The sequence below is a fragment of the Artemia sp. Qi Xiang Cuo genome, chromosome 2 (genome assembly GCF_049724085.1).
Source record: "Artemia sp. Qi Xiang Cuo chromosome 2, ASM4972408v1, whole genome shotgun sequence".
Classification (NCBI taxonomy): domain Eukaryota; kingdom Metazoa; phylum Arthropoda; class Branchiopoda; order Anostraca; family Artemiidae; genus Artemia; species Artemia sp. Qi Xiang Cuo.
The window spans coordinates 66,281,107-66,298,700 of NC_142795.1; the positions used below are offsets into that span (position 1 = coordinate 66,281,107).

At 35.3% G+C, this 17,594-nt stretch overlaps 1 protein-coding gene across 1 annotated transcript in view; it reads left to right on the forward strand.

Moving 5' to 3' along the window:
* Window positions 1-17,594, forward strand: part of mRpL30 (mitochondrial ribosomal protein L30) — a 34,526-nt gene that overhangs the window by 12,803 nt on the left and 4,129 nt on the right. The window contains exons 2-3 of the mRNA XM_089108225.1: window positions 2,464-2,684; window positions 5,300-5,423. Of these exons, the coding sequence (XP_088964351.1) occupies window positions 2,464-2,684; window positions 5,300-5,423 (345 nt within the window). The remainder of the gene's footprint in view (window positions 1-2,463; window positions 2,685-5,299; window positions 5,424-17,594) is intronic.

A 17,594-nucleotide genomic window follows, 5' to 3' on the forward strand; every position in this document is an offset into this window, starting at 1 on the left:
TTTAAATTTCTGATATGCTCTCATTTTTTGCCATTCTTTTCAGGTTTAATATAGAGTTCTGTGCTTTTTTTTGTTGGTGTTTAAAATTTATGTTACATGGTTCTCAGACATCCCACATCTGACAGTATAATATTCATCAGGGTCACATAGTGTTTTGGTAGTTTCTCTCTCTTAAGGATTGTTCTGTTTTCTCGGCTATAACTTTGATCTATAACTCTAAGCTTAATATTTTTTTTCAATTCCCATACAGATTCAGTTCTGACTATCATTTATAGGGAATACAGACCTCCATTTTTTTTATAGGGGGCTGAAACGTGTGTTACATGATTTCCAGGTATACTAGATTTGACTGCACAATGTTCATTTGGGTCATGTGCTATTTTAGGAGTATCTTTTGTTGTTAAGTCATAGAATTTTCATTTGGTAATAACTTTTATATATAACTCTAAATTGATATTAAAAATTTCTGATGCAAGCTCAGTTTTGACTATGATTTTCAGGTTTAATAAAAATCCCCATGCTTTTTTCTTGGGGGGGGGGGTGAAGTTCCATGATTTTAAGGCATACTAACTTTGATAGTATAATGTTCATTGGGGTTGAATCCTTTCTAGGAGTATATTTCTTTTGTAAGATTTTACAGTTTTTTTTGTGTCAATGACTTAGAACTATAACTAAACATAATCAGTATTATGATTCAATTTCAGCAGGAATTTGACACTATAATGTTTGTTTTAGCACAATAATTTTATTGTTCTAATAACTTTTGTATATAATCTAAATTCAATGAATATTGTTACTGTACTTAGTTCTTGCAGTCCCTTTCAGCTTGGGCTAATAAGCTTGAGGTTTTGCTGTAAACTTAATAATATTCTCTAGGTCTGAAAAAAACTCATTCTTTACTCTCACACTCTTCTGACACAAACTCTTGATCCTGTTATTCTCAGCAATCCAGACCTTCTTATTAAGAATGTAATAACTATGCCTGTTGGTAATTGCAACTATGTTGTAATTATTTTGGAGTTATGTTTGCCTACTAAACAACATTTTTCTGAGCAACGATAATATGTCAATTACAAACTAGTCTCCGAATAAGTTGCTAATGTAAACTGTAAACAACTTATTACTTATGATATTAATGCGAGTTGATTTAATGTGAAAACTAAAATTTTGCATGCTGAAAAGTCTTGCACCAGAAGTTTTTGTGCCAAGCAGGCCAAAAGCTTACCTTTTTAACTACCAAAATAAGTAAGGTAATCGACAGAAAACACCAAGCATGGAATCACTACAGAATAAATAAGACCTCAGAAAATTATGAAGTCTTCCAAACTTTTCGTAATCAGAGAACCAACCAAATAAAGGAGTTGAAGAGAAGGTCTGAGGAAAAATTGGCTAAGGTTGTTAAGGATAATCCTAAACCTTTCTGGCGTTATGCCATTCGAAAATGTAGCAGCAAACACACAGTTCCAGATTCCTGTACAATAGTCAACCAGTTGCTAATCCTGAGCTGAAAGTTGAAATCTTCAATGAAGAATTTTCATCTGTTTTTTCCTTCAATTCCAGTATTATTTTTCCCCCGCCTCCTTTATATGGTGTATCACATAAGATAGAACCAATTCTGATTACTGATACAATAGTTCTAAAGGAACTTATGTTCCTCAAATTGCATAACTCTGCTGGTCCAGATGGCATTCATCCTTATATCCTTCCTGAATGTTGTACAGTCTTGTGCCAACCTCTTTCCCTGCTGTTCAAGTTGTCATTACATCTTTCCAGATTAGCTCTGGATTGGAAAACGCAACACTATAAATGAAAAATGCCAAGTTTGTCTTGGGCCTAAGAGTGTTTGATGACAAGTGTGTGGGGGGGGGGGTCAAGAGAGGGCAGAGCTGAATACAACAAATGGAATATTTACCCAAATATGCCAGAAAAAAATATTCCGAAAAAGTTAAAACGGTTGTATTAACTAGTCAAAGACTGAATGAAGACCAGATACAGTTCTACTCTTTCTTTTGTCAAGGTCCTGAAATTTGTTTTTCTTGATTCATAGTTTTCTTGTGCTAATAACTTTGATTTGTATTTCTAAACTTAATAAGTGTAATGTGCAATTGTAATTTTAAAAGTTTTTGTTTACTATTGACAAAAGTCGCTTTATACTCACTGATTATGAAGGAATACAGTTTGATGCAGTGCTGCCATCAAGACCAATTTATGGTGAGAAACCTGAAGCGAAATGTACCATTTTACGAATTGTTGCATTATACCATTTTCCATTATATAGGCTGTGAATAGTTACCGAACTGTTGGTGCAATAGTCAAACATTAATTTACTTTAATTCTGAGTTATTTATTTTAAGGTTTGGAATAATATTCATTGAAAGGCATATTAAGTATTGTTATAATAGTGAAATTTTCAGAGGAAATGCTATTTATATGTAAAATGGCAGTCTCATTCCTATTTTCTAGATGCAGAAAGCACTTTTAAGGAATCTTAGCTTCTGTGTAAGACAAAGTCGATATTCGTCATCAAGAGCCAGTAATGATGAGAGTGATGTAATTGAAGCCCGTAATAAGATCCGAGCTTTAAAACCACCAATGCCAGATATCAATTTGGAAAAATGGCCAGGCAGCATTGACTATGATCCAGATGGTGCAATTGTTTACAAGTATTTCAAATATTTTCCAAAGTAAGTAAACTATCCTCTTTTTTGCCACTGATGAATACTGCCAGGGTAATTCAGGGGTTGCTTTGAGTTTCTAAGATTTTAGTTTTCACACTCATTATCTTTGGAAGATGGGGGAGAGGGTTTCTAAAAAGATAATTTTGTAAACCAGATTGACCTGCCATAACAGAAACAAATTTTTTTGAAATAAGTATCAAGAATGGGGTTTTTAAGTCCAACGTGAATATTGGCTGGAAAAAGTGAGCTTTTCGAGAGGATAACTGCCTTCTTTTTCAGCGCTGTCAGAGAAATTAGAAAGAAATGCAAAAAAATATGGTCAGACAAACTGATAAAACCAAGCAACCCAACAATCCAAAAGAGTTTGCACACAAGAAGCATTGATTAAAATGAAACAAACAGGTTATGTAGCTGCCCAGATGTGTTCGCTTGCTAAGTGGGTAAAAAAATTTCCACTTGTACCAAACGAGAGCTATGAACGTTAATCCTTGGTATTGGTAAGTGGCTCTGTTTTGGAATTAGGTTTTTTGGCTTTCAAATTTTTATTTTTGCTAATTTTGGACTTTATTTATCTGTCATTTCTGTTGAATTTGCATATTCTTTGGTTTTTAGATGTTTAATTCTTCCAACTTTGATTTTATTTGTTTCTTCTGTTGGCTCTCCTTATTGGGATTTTCTACTAATTTCTCCGATAACGCTGAAGAAGTGAGGTGGTTGTTCTCTTGAATATTCGCTATTTTTGTTCAGCATTTTTGTTGGCCTTAAAAAATACCATTTTCAATCTTTATTTCTTCAATTTTGTTTTATTATTTTTTTTTAGAGAAAGTCTCTAAATTCAACCTTGAGAAGGAGTAATTGGTAAACCAAAGGAAAAGGTAAAGAATCAAGAACATATGCTTCAAAGATCATAAAACACTATTTGAGGAATGAGATTGAAGATAAAGGAATGAATAAACTTTGCATACTCAAATAACTTGAGCAAGAAATTTTAAATCGCATATGCACTGCCAGAATAATTTGTGATTGTGTCAGATGTAAAACAAGAGAGGTATTCGCAGGTTTTTTTTTTAACTTAGTTTATTTAACTAATTTAGCATGACCATTCAGTTTTTGAAATCAGCTTTAAAATCATTCTGAAAACTTCTGTTGAATTTAGGAATCCCCCTTCCTTTCCCTCCTGCAGAGGTCTGATTCTATCCAGAGACCCAACACGCATATCTTGGTACTTTTTCTTACTTCAAACTAAGTCTGTGTGAGACTTTACCACCTCTTGTGGTAAATATCCTAGTTAAAAAAAAAAAAAATCCTTTCCACCTTTTCCCTTGTCAAGTCATGTCCTAAGTACAAAAAGGGCTACTAAAAGAAAAAAAGAAAAAGATTAGCTCTTTCATCCCATCAAGTCTGGTTGCCGTCCAACTGTCCCTTTTTTGTAGATGTCTTGATGACAATAATTTTGTGCCCCCCCCCTCCAGCTCACAGAGGTTGGATTGTGTCTTAAAAACCAGAAGACAGAACATGGACATTAATTCCTACCTCCTATCTAGTTTTGTTGGAATCCAAGATTTGGCCTTGGAGGGATATGGCTCGATTTGGTTAAGTTCATACCTTGTGGTTCAAACTAATTTTGCCGTTGAAAAATTTTTAATTTACTATTTTCGAGGTTCTGATTTTATTCTTTTCAAAAGAGACAAGTTACAGTGATGTAGAAACCCTGAAAATAGAATTGTTTGATTCTTTCCTCTTTTACAGTCAATATACACTTGAGATCAGAAAAATATTTGACCTTGGTCTTGATTTTAAATGGTTGAAATAAGTAAAACGGAATGCAATCTTTTATTGATCCTGAGAGAGGTTTTTTTTTTAGTTTAACACTGAATACATTACGTTGTATCATTTGCAATGAAAATGTTCAAGCTGCTGCCGTTCTGGTATTGCTCTGTGGACATAACTGCAATGAGGGAGCTAATAAACTCCCCTTAAAAAAAATCTTAAAACCCTTGCCATTAAAATGCTCTTCATTATGTTTTTTTTTTAAAGCTGCTAAGGCTGTTTGCTTTAGCAGCAGTAATGTCATGCTCTGACCACCCCTTCCCCCCTGGTAAGCGTATAACCTGTGAACACCTAGTTTTAAGGACATCGTTAACCGCTTACTGACTTAAATTGTTATGTAATGTCTTGACTATATTTATCTAGAAAGAGTGGGAGATTGAGGAGATTGGAAACTCAAGTTGATCCCTCAAAGAAAAATTGCAATCCTAACTAGATACTCTTATTTTGTAATTACTGCTATTCATGGTTTATATTCGATTAAAAATTATATAATGATTTTCTATATTTCATTCAATTTCAGCTGAGTATTACTATACTGTATGTCTCACTGGTAAATTTTCGTGGTGTTTGACCCCCTCCCAAAAAATGAAAAACTGCACACTAGTATGTATTTTTTGGCCACTTAAGGATCGAAGAGTATTTTTTCATTGCTCCCCCTCTCCCCTACATTCTATAAAATGCCTAGACCAGATTCAACTATACTCGAATCCTGTTCACTGGTCAGGATTCATGTTGCTATTCTGGTGGCTGTTTTAAGTTGAAATGGAATTGTAAATATAACTCCTCTGCAGGGTCAATGAGAAGGAAGATACCCCTATCCAGCCCTCTAAGTTGCTTATGGTTAAAAGGAAAACGAGGAGTTGCTACGTCCCATGGTTTCATAAAGAAGTGATGGAGAATCTTGGACTACGAAAGGTAATAGCTTGTTAATAAGAAATGAGATGTGGAATTCTGCGTTTTAAATACCTTCTTAAAACAGTTTGTCTATCAGGTTGAATTGAATTGTAGCGTATTCCTTGAGATGGGAAGGATCAATCACAGGCTCGTGGAAGCTGTGGCTCTTTTAGATGAGTTTCCTAGATCCAATCCCTTTTTGGGTTATGTACGGATAAAATCATTTCCAGATTTAAATGCTAGACAAAGATGTTCTAAAGATAAAATTGTCCATTTAAAACTGTGAGATTCTTTTTTGTAGAATACTTTGTAATACCTGGCAAATTATGTATGCCTGATAGGCCACTGGTCTCTTATTATTATCTATTTTCTCACACACTATGAACTAATATAATACCTTGAGTAACTCATACAAAAAAGGGGAAAAAACAAACACCAAATGGGGGCGGGGGGCTCTAAACTGAAAGAACCTAATAGGGCTGTGATGCGGAGACATACGAACGCAAGCTGTGTTTGAGAGCTTATTGTGTAGCAATTCAAGTTTTACAGTAATATCAGGAACAAGAAATTTCTGATAAGAAGCCGGTTTTTTCTCCAAGGAGGAAGAAACAACAAAAATTTATAAAATCTAAAATAGTTTAATCTGGATTCTTTGTAAATTTTTTTTCTATAAACAGACATTCTTTCTGAAATGAACGATATGAACTTCGCGCCAGTGTTCAATCATGTTTTACGAAGCAATTCAAACAGCTTTGATCTTGTAGTATCAACGTTAACAAGTATAGTCCAAGAAGATCAGTCTCTTGATAAATATTACAACTTTTTCTTCTGTCCAGCTGATGCTATTGAAGATTCCTACGGTTAACGCGGATACTCCTCAAAGTTGTTGTGGATCTGCCTAAGAAGTTAAAATGAGCTTAGTCAATCTTCTCGTTCAGCGAGTTGGCGTTGTCAACGATGCGTAGAGCCAATTCCTAAGAATGACGACGAAGTGGCGTTGGTCAAAGAAAAATTTCGATCCATTCTCTCTAGTTATCATTCGGGAAGTATACACTTAATTAATCACGTATCACGCAAAAGCTGTGAGAAAAGCTGAGCAAGAAAGATCGTTAGGTCAGATTTCTTAAGCTTGGAAAAATTAAATACTTAAGATAGGTTTTGGAAATTTTTAGTTCTGTGAGTTAGGAGCTCGTGAAAAAAAAAATATAATGTACTTGTCCAGGTTTTGTCTGTCAGCTAGGAGAAAAAACGCGAACGTGAAAACTACAGTGAAGGTGCGATGTTCAGTCTTTCCCGTCGAAAGTGGCAACGCCCAGAGGTGTATAAAGTAAAAAAAAAACTTGCCATTATATTGGAGAAGCTAGTTGGCGAAACTAGCCCCCGGAATACAAAATAGACCCGACTGCAAGTTTTGGGAAAACAATAATAGAAACGAAAAGGTGTTGGGGTCCAATGATTAGGGATTTATAGCATTATTGTCTTATATTGTTTATTTTAACTTTAACATTATAAAGAAATAGATATAGTTTCTGTTAATCTCCCTCTTTAATAACTTGAGCTTTCCTGCACGCAGGAAGAGCTCTGTATTCAGCTAACGAGAAGGCTTAAGAAACGTATATTCAATTTTTTCAAATTTTCAAATTTATGTTGAAAGATACGTAAAGTACCTTATCAAAAACCCCAAATTAAGATTAAATGCCTGTATCGCAAGCGCATTTGCTCTCCAGTTAAGTAAAATTTCTGGGATTTTGAAGTTCAATTTTCTTGAATTAGTGTTTTGGCATATACATCTTATTCCAAAAAGTGACTGATACACCCCCCCCCCTCGTGGATATTGCCAATTGGTAAGAAAAATTAGGTCGTCAAGATTACTGCAATTATACACATTTTTGTAGAATTTTCGGTGTTGTTCGGTCAAATTGACTTGCCAGCTGGTAAAATCGACCTCCCTCCTTCTTAGATTTTGGCTAGTGACGCTTCTGATCTCAATTTTGTGCCCATATATGCCCATGCTATAGGCTTTCTGGCACAAGCTACCGTTGCTGTCCTAGGCTCAGTCTGGAGTTTTATTTCTACCAATGTTTATCAACCAATGGGAACCAAAGACTTTTAACATCAACTAATAAGGAGATTTGAAATGAGGAGAATAACAAACCCGTAAGATACATTCACTTGGACTGAGGAAAGTCTTGTATGTTGCCTATTCAATCTATTCCTTGACGTTATGACTAGAAATGGAATAAAACCACACTTTCCTTTTATTGTCTAAAATGACATTGTGGTCACGTTCGAGGGAAGAGCCTACGGTGGATGTAAAATAGATCGCTCATGTGAAAGAGCCGTAATTGGAAACAGTTTCGAATTGAAGCTTGTGACATTTAGGCTCTAATGCTTACTATTGAAGATTGGTGTCTTAATTACCGATAAATACGCAGTTTACGACACTCTTCTTGGGTGAATCTGATTTCTTAAAACTATTCCTGCTATTTTGAAGTCCTGGAAAAAATTTGATATGTTTAATCTACTTCTTGACGTTCTATTTTTACATAAAGTCCTTTTATAGGATTACATTTTTTGGGCTGAAAATTTAAGTTCCTGCCCAATCACAGCAGAAAACATTGGGGGTTACATGATAAACTAACCTAATTTTTTCTTTAGACTGAAATGAAAAGTCATTATACAGAATTGAGGTGCGCCAAATATGTCTAATTGATTAATTCCTGTTGTTCCATTAAAAAAAAAGAAAAAAAAAGCGAAGAACAAACTAATAATGCTGAATAAACAAAAAAAAAAGATGAAAGAGGGTGTGTAAGGGCTGTTTTAAAATAAATTTATATTAGGCTTGGGGAGGAGGAACGGGGAGATAATAAGATGGGTTATAGGTTCCCGGGGATATCTCTAAAATTTGAAAAGCAAGCCCCTATAAGCGTTCTATATTGAGTACTTTTATGTTTTCTTTTTTAAACGTCTCCTACCCCCCCCCCCCCAAAAAAAACTGTCTCTTTAACTGTCCTTTTTTCTTTCTATCTTTGTTTCTTCATCCTATGGGTGTTTTACTCTACTCTATAAGACATTTCTTCTTCTTTTACTCTACTTAATGTCTTTCGTTGTTTATTTAATTGTATTTTTTTTTTTACGGTTATGCTTATTATGGCTTTGTCTTGGGTTTGTATATGAAATAAGCTAATAGCAGCTCTTAATATGAATTCTTGAATAAAGAGTTGTGCTAAAAAAAAGAGGAAGCGAAAAATATTGTCATAGCTAGGTTTTTAAGATGAAATGACGTTTTTTTCAAATGCCGAGGTGACTTTATACTTAGCATGAGTGATATAACCAATGTTAAAAGAAACATCTGATTTCTTTTAAAGGTTCAAGTCGTAATTGTAGTCTACAAGTAATTCAAAAATAGAAGGAGCCCTCCTTGCTGATTGCGGGAAAACATTTTGCTGGCGTTTCGGGTCGTCTGTATGATAATAACAAAGGACTCGGAGAACAGTTGAGGATTGGGGTAAACACAAATTACTATTATTTTTGCTTGAAGAACGCAAGAAATTTTAAATATGGTTGAATATTTCTTTCAAATCTAAGCAAAGTCTCGAGTTTATAAATACAACCTTCCAAATTATCGAACATTTTCTCATTCTTTTCTGTATCATTTTCTCTAAGCTCCATACGCTTTATCACACCCACAAACTGTGATAGCAAGTAATTTTAACACCCAGTAAGCGCCAAGTTTAAAAATGAAAAACGTATGTGAAAAATCAGCTGAAAATGAGCGAAAAGGATATATCGTCATTGAGCTCTAGAAATTATAACTTTCCTGATTGCTGCAGCAAAAGACAAATATTGTCAATAATTGGTAAATGGGCAACAAAAAAGTTATGGAATTATTAAGATTAAATATGAATATAACCTTAACATTTTGTTACTAAATAGGAATTGAAATGACATTTATATATCATTGAACAGCTAAAGATCTAAGCTATATATTATTGAAGATCTAAGCTATATAAGTATTTATATTGTATTTATTACTAAAATTCTTCAAAATTAGTTTCTTAAAATTATTAATTAATGGGCTTCCCTGCCAGAACACATTTTTAGAAAGACCAATTAGGCTGTTTTAATTTGTTGTATTTTCCCCTTTGGTTGACTATTGACGCATTAATAGAATTCTCTTTTCTGTTTATTCCGAAAACATCGCTTTTCTTACTTATTTGTGAAATATTCCCACTTGCATGTATTTTTTCAACAGCAAAGGGTTGTAGCGCCCTATTGCTTGTTGTGCTACTTGGCCATAAGACGTAGGTAAGTTTGGCGATATAATCGTTCGGCTCAGCTTTTGTATAAACAGGAAAATTTTCCACTTCGTTTTTTCATGATTCAGTGTAGCAACAAGGATGAAGAAAAAGTTTACATGATGAAAAATAATTTAAATTGTATAACAACCAAAACAAAACATAGAAAATCCTAGTTTTCAAGTATCAAAAGACCAGGATCCAGACGGATCCAGGGGGGGATGTATTCATTTTGATGTCCTTGTTTCTTTAATGCTTTGTCTGCTTCTCTTACTTTCATCTCATTGTCGGTTGCTTCTCATACAAAACCTCTCTCTCTTCTATCAAGTTTAAAGCTATCTTCTATCTGCTGCTTCGCAAACTATTTCCCTAAAATTATTCCATTCATCTTCTATGCGATCGAATTCTGGACTTTCTAATTTCATATCCAACTATCCTTGGAAAGTTCCTCTCAAGTTCACATCCTGATGTTTATCAACTTCGTAACTACCTAGAAGATAGTTACCCTTCCTAAATTTTAGCTTTGTATGTAAGCATCATACATACATCCATGTCTTGCATCGTTTTCAGTTTACTGTAAAATATTCAATAAGGTTAGGTGTCTCTCCATTGTATTAATACCATATTAAATTATTGGCATTTTATGATCAAATACCGCATTGGCTTTAAATAGATTGTTGTACCTACCGAATTTTAAGAGTCTATTACCGTCGGTATTTTTTTCCTTCGCCAAGTTGTATAAGCTTGGATACCAACTATCCCTATTTGTACCCACTTAGACACTAAAGTTGTCCAATAAAAATACCATATTTCGACATTCTTTCTACCTGAATAAATGCACTAATCATTACCTGTTTTTTTTTTGTAGCCCAGCACCGGGAGATCGGTTTCTGAAACCTCTTAACAAGTCAAGCTCATAATGACTGAGATCGTCAGTAAAAATTTCAATGGGATAGTTGTCTTTCAGTGTCGTTACTTTCCACGTCTCGATTTTCATATTATTTAATTTTCTAAAGTTGCTATGCCTCCAGAAAAGCTATGGGTCATACCCCTATAGGCCAGGGACTAATAGTTCCGTGTCAAGTACATACAAACTACTTAAGATAGCTTACAACCGGACAGCAAGCATATGCAATGTCAAGCTTATATTTTCTGACTCATTGTACCTTCATGCCCAAACATATTATGCTATGGAGGGAAGCTACCCATAATATTTAACATAGCCAAGAAGAGGTGAAAAGGCTCACCAAAACAAGAAAAAAAAACGGAAATACTATATATTTACCCAAATTCAGGGCAATGCCGTATTCTTTACTATACTATAATCAGAGGCAACACTAGAGCGTTGCCTATAGTAAAGGCCATACGGCTCTAATGTTTTATTATTATTATTTTTTTTTTCCCAGAGGCACTTCATATGGAAGGAGTCGTCGTATAAACTTCAAAGGGGGCTCATTCAATTGGAAATCGAGAGTTCTAGTGCCCTTTTTCAATATTCGAAAGTGATTGGAGGTTAACTAGCCCCCCCCCCCCGCCCCGCGCCCATCATTTCCCCAAACACATCCAATAAAAATTTTGAGATAGCCATTCTGTTCAGCGTAGTCGATTTCCAGATAGAAAATATCTTTTTTAGGAGGACACTCACCCACAACCCTCGGGGTAAGGGTTTTAACTTATGCCCTGGAGGCATATAAGGTTTTTTATAGAAGGCGTTGTCGTAGAAACTTCGAAAAAGGGTCATTCGATTGTAAATTCATAGGGTTAGTGCCCTTTTTAATAGTCGAAAGTGATTGGAGGGCAACTAAACCCCTCTCATCCCCACGCCCATCATTTTCCAAAACACATCCAATCAAAATTTTGAGATAGCCATTTTATTCAGCGCAGTTTTAAGTTGTGGAAATTAGGTCTTTGAAGAGGACAACTCTCCCACAGCCCTCAGGGCAAGCGTTGTAAGTTATGCCCTGGGGGCATACAATGTTTTGTATAGACAGCGTTGTCGTAGAAACTTCAGAAAGGGCTCATTCAATGGGAAATTTAGATGCCTAGTTCCCTTTTTAACAGTCGAAAGTGATTCTAAGGCAACTGACATTCCTACCACGCCCACTATTTCCCCAAATACATCCAAACAAAATTTTGATGTAGCCATTTTGTTCAACGTATTTGAAAGTTCTGGAAATTATATGTTTGAGCTGGACACTTCCCCCATAGTCTTCAGGGGCAAGGGTTTTAAGTTATACCCTGGGGGCATATATGGTTCTCATGGAAGCAATGTTCGTATAAACTTCAGAGGGGGCTAATTTGATTGGAAATTGAAAGTTCTAGTTCACTTTTTAAGTGTCAAAAGATATTGGAGGGTAAACAGCTTCCCTCCCCAAACCCTTTTTCCCAAATGCATCCAATAGAAATTTTAAGATAGCTATTTTATTAAAAATAGTTCAAAGATCATATAGCAAAAATTCCAGTGTCAACATAACCGCCCAGGGCCCGGGGAGAGGCGTTCTAAGTTATGCCCGGGGGGCATATATGGGTATTTTGGAAGGGATGCTCGTACTAACTTCCAAGATGGCTCATTTGATTGAAAATTGAAAGTTCTAGTTCACTTTTTAAGATTCAAAAGAGATTGGCGGGCACCTAGCCCCCCCCCCCTCCACGCCCTTTTTCCTCAAACCTATACAATAAGAGAATTGAGACAGTTCTTTTTTAATAGTTCAAAGAACATATAACGACAAATCAGGGGTCAACACAGCCCCCCGGGGCCCGAGGGCAGGTGTTGTAAGTTATGCCCTGGAAAAATATATAGTTCTTACTGAAGGGATGCTCGTAAAAACTTCAGAGATGGCTCATTTGATTGGAAATTGAAAGTTCTAGTTCAGTTTTTTAGAGTCAAAAGAGATTGGAGGGCAACTAGCATTCCCCCACGCTCCTTTTCCACCAGATGCATCCAGTAAAAATTTTGAGATAGCCATTAAGTCAAAAATTGCTCTAAAGTCAGATAGCAAAACTCAGGTGTCGTCACAACCCCCCAGGGCCCGGGGCAGGTGTTGTAAGTTATGCCCTGGGGCATATATTGTTCGTATGAAAGGGATTCTCGTTTGAACTTCAGAGAGGGCTCATTTGATTGGATATTGAAAGTTCGAGCTCACTTTTTAATAGTCAATCCGAGGACAGCTAGCCTCCGCCCTCCGCGTCTTCTTTTTCAAAACCCATCTGATGAAAATTTTGAGGTAGCCATTTTGTTAAGATTAGTTCAAAGATCATATAACAGAAACTCCCTTACGTATGGCCATTTCGTTAAAAATAGTTCAAAGGTCAGATAAGAAAAACTCCTGTATCGAAACAACCCCATCAGGGCCCGGGGCTGGCGTTGTAAGTGTTGCTCTGGGGGCATATATAGTTCTTATGGAAGGTATGCTCGTATAAACTTCGGAGGGCTGATATGATTGGAAATTGAAAGTTCTCGTTCATTTTTTAAGAGTCATAAGAGATCGGAGGGCAACTAGCCTCCCTCTCCACGCCCTATTTTCCTGAAACCCATAACCCATCTGATGAGAACGTTGAGAGAGCCATTTTTTCAATATAGTTCAAAGGTCCGATAAGAAAAACTCTGGTGTCGACACTTCCCCTCAGGGCCTGAGGGGCAGGTATTGTAAGCTATGTCCTGCGGCCGCATGTGGTTCAAAGGGATGCTCACATAAACTTCAGAGAGGGTTCATTTGAATGGAAATTAAAAGTTGTAGTTCATTTTGTCAGAGTGACAAAAGATCGGAGGGCAACTAGCCCCTCTGGCCCTCCACGCCTTTGGGTTTATCGGGTGGATAAACCCATCCGATAAAAATTTGAAGTGACCATTTTTTCAAAAATAGTTCAACCATCAGATATTAAAACTCCAGGGTTGACACAACCCCCTAGGGTCCAGGGACAGGCGATGTAAATTGTACTCTGGGGATATATATGCTTCTTATAGAAGGGATACTCGTATAAACTTCAGAGAGGGCTCATTTGATTGAAAATAGAAAGTTCTAGTTCACTTTTAAAGAGTCAAAAGAGACCGAAGCTTAATTAGTGCCCCCGCTCCCTTCTTCCCCAAACCCATCCGATAAAAATTTTGAGATAGCGATTTTGTTAAAAATAGTTCAAACATCAGATAATAAAAACTCCGAGGTTGACACAAACACATTTTTTCACTTTGATATTGTTAATTTGATACCAGTTTTGATACTTTGATGAATATTTGATTATTTTCTTTAAAGTTTAATTTTGAAATGAGGAATTTTTAAAAACTTGAAATTTTTTGTAATCAAAAACGAACAAAAATTAATTTAAAAAAACTTTCCGAAAAATATGTTTTTCAAAGAAAAGTAAAGGCCATTATTAACTTAAGCTCACCAGATACAAATACATTTTAAAATTCAAACTCAAAACGACCAGAAATTACTATTAAAGAATAAATGAAACCGAAAACGAACAGAAATTAAATAAACCATCATAGCAAAAACATACAACAAGTAATAATATGAATGAATAAATAGATCTTAAAGTGAGTTATGCTTAGATTGAATATGAAAATCAAACTTAAGAAGAAAAAAAAATATTTTCCCCTTGAAGTACAAATGAAACTTAAAACGAACAGAAAGTAAATAAACTATCAATGCAAACAAACATACAATAAATATTAATGTAAATTAATAAATAAATCTTAAAACGAGTCAAACTTAAATCAAATATGCAAATCAAGCTTGAAACGAACAAAAATCACCACAAACAATAGTTTGGGTATGACCTCCTTCTCTCACTGTAAAAGTCTAAAATCTACTGCGTCATTGGCGCTTTACTGAAAACTATATGCGCCTTGAACAGTCTTGAAAAATATAAACAACATCAAATTGAATATTTGATGTATAATGATACTAATTGTTGAAAGATCCGTCAATTCAAGAATTTATTTCCCTGTAATTGTATCTATATTTTCAATGCTGTTGAAACTGGAAAAGAAAATATTTGTAATATAATTCGTTTTCAGTTAAGCGCCAATGACGCAGTAGGCTTTTGGTTTTTATTTACAGTTAGAAAAGGAGGGAGTATCCAAACACATGTTTGTAGGGAAACTATATTCGTCTTTAACACCTATAAAAAGAGCTAATAAATTATACTGAATATTTGATGTATAATGATATTAATTGCTGAAAGCTCATCAGTTTAAAATGTTACTATAATTTTATACCCTCCGTTAAAAAAAAGTGAAACACGCTTAAAACCACACAAAATTCACGCTTCGCCTTCGCCCACGCGCGATTCCGATGTACACATCACGAGAAGCCTATGGAAAAACCTCTTTTTTTTGTCTGAACACTAGCAACTAAACTAAGGTTGTGCCGTATATTGCCAGGGACGATACGCGCGATATCAAATGTGTATCATGCTTGAAAAAAGAAGACACTACAGTTCTACAGTTAGACCCCGGCGCCGCGCCGGCGGATCGACCGAACGCCGCCGACGAGAGGCCCGGTCGAACGCCACCGAAGTATCGTAACGCCACCGCCGGCAGAGGCGGTGTAAATTATTGCCTATAGGGGGGGATAGGGGGCTATCATTTCTAAATAATAACACCTCATTTTTTTTATTGAAAGTAGGGATGCCAAAAAGATAATTAGTATTTTTATTTAAAGTGGAGACAGAAGAAAATGATATCAAATTCCCTGGGAAACCATTGAAATATTTTGATAGACCCAGGGCCCCCCATTAGGATTTGTTCATTGTCTTGGGTATTTTGCGATTTCTCATGGGCTACTGGCCTAATTTGGCTTTTGTGTGTGCTCCATTTTAGTTAGATTCTTTGGATCTTATTGAATGCCATGGCAAATCTATGACTCAGTTTTCCAATAATTTGAGGTATATCTGAATAATTTCGACATTTTTGTTGTTGTCTTTGTACCCCTTTACTCATACCCTCAAATTTTTTTTCAAGGAACACTAAGCTGTTTAACATTATTTTGCGTGTTTGTGACCTATTTAATTATTAAGTAAATTATTTTTCTAATGAAAGCTGAGACGGTATCCTATCAAGGTGGTATCCAGAGGAGGGGGAGGGGTAGGGAGGTATTACATTTGAATGATAATATCTCGAAATTTTTTATTGAAAGCAGAGATCTCAAAAAGTTAATTTTTTTTTAATTTAAAGCCGAGACGGCATCCTATCAAGGTGGTATCCAGAGTAAGGGGGTAGGGAGCTATCATATTTATATGATAATACCTGGATTTTTTTTGAAAGCAGGGGTGCCAATAAATTAATCATTTTTTTATATTTAAATCAGAGACAGTATCCTATCTAGATGTTATACAGAGGGGGGGGCCGAGGGAATGATTATATTTAATTTATAGTACCATGATTATTTTTATTGAAAGCAGGGAAGCCAAAAATTTGAAAAGTTAACAAAAATTAACAATATTTTAATTATACTTGAGTTATACTTGATACAGCACTTGCATGGTTTTATCGTCCAAAGGGAAAGGGACGTATGCGTCCAATCCATTTTTTTTTTTTTCTTAGTGATGAAACGGGTTTTTGAAAACACTCATTCATAAGTACCAGGTAGATTCACACTAAAACGAATTGGTGTGACTAAAGCGATATCGAAATCCCCACATAACGTTGGGCTCGAGTGACAATGGCGCCCTTGGTCCAGTGCCCAATTTACATTAAAAGGCCAGGTCATAATAAAAGCTTTCAATTTGGGAGGTTCAAGGAAGAGTCTTTGACAGTCTTATGACCTCAGGGTACTAGATGTTGCAACGTTCTTTCGTATCTACAGTGGTTTAAAAAATTCGATCACTCCACAAATGATTACCAAAAAGATGCACAAATATAACAAATGTAACATTTGGAATATTATAACACTTTTCGAAGCTTTGAAGAAAAGCAAAAAAGGCTAAATACCCCTGTACTTATGAATATATGTAAGTACTTATGGTACTTATGAATGAAAACATTAATTCATAAGTACCAGGCAGATTCACACTAAAACGAATTGGTGTGACGAAAGCGATATCGAAATCCTCACCTAACTTTGGGCTCGAGTGACAATGGCGCCCTTGATCCAGTGCCCAAGTTACATTAAAAGGCCAGGTCATAATAAAAGCTTTCAATTTGGGAGGATCAAGGAGGAGTCTTTGACAGTCTTATGACCTCAGGGTACTAGATGTTGCAACGTTCTTACGTATCTACAGGGGTTTAAAAAATTCGATCACCCCACAAATGATGACCAAGAAGATGCACAAATATAAAAAATGTAACATTTGGAATATTATATCACTTTTTTCGAAGCTTTGAAGAAAAACAAAAAAGGCTAAATACCCCTTACTACGCTTGGAAGCTATTTTAAAAAGAAACTCTTCGGATATTTCCATGGAAATGACCATAGCAGAAGTTTCGAACCTGAGTGGGGATCAAAGAGGAGTCTTTGAGTATTTTGACCACAGGTGACTTATTGTTGCGACTTTTTATAAATTTGGTAATTTTTGTGAGCATTTGGAAATCAAAGCTTAAACTCAATAACTGATACTAAGTATCCTAACATTTTGTTTGGATTAAAAGTGACGAACTAGGATTAAAATCTCAACATCTTCCTGGAGCTACTTCAGTCTGCATATTATTTCATTTAATTACACTTAAAACGGATAGGCTTTTCATTTTTTACCTAAGAAAATAGCTGGCACTTCGTTTTTCTTCATACCGAATAAACCATTAACTGTTTTTTGTTTCATTGTAATTGAAGTGTTCATCATGTATTTTTCAGTTTGATAAATTTACTCCTTTTAGATGCAGTTTATAATTTGACTGATATTAGGCATTTGTCATTTTATATTTTTATTTTTTTATCCAATAAAGGTGGAAGCC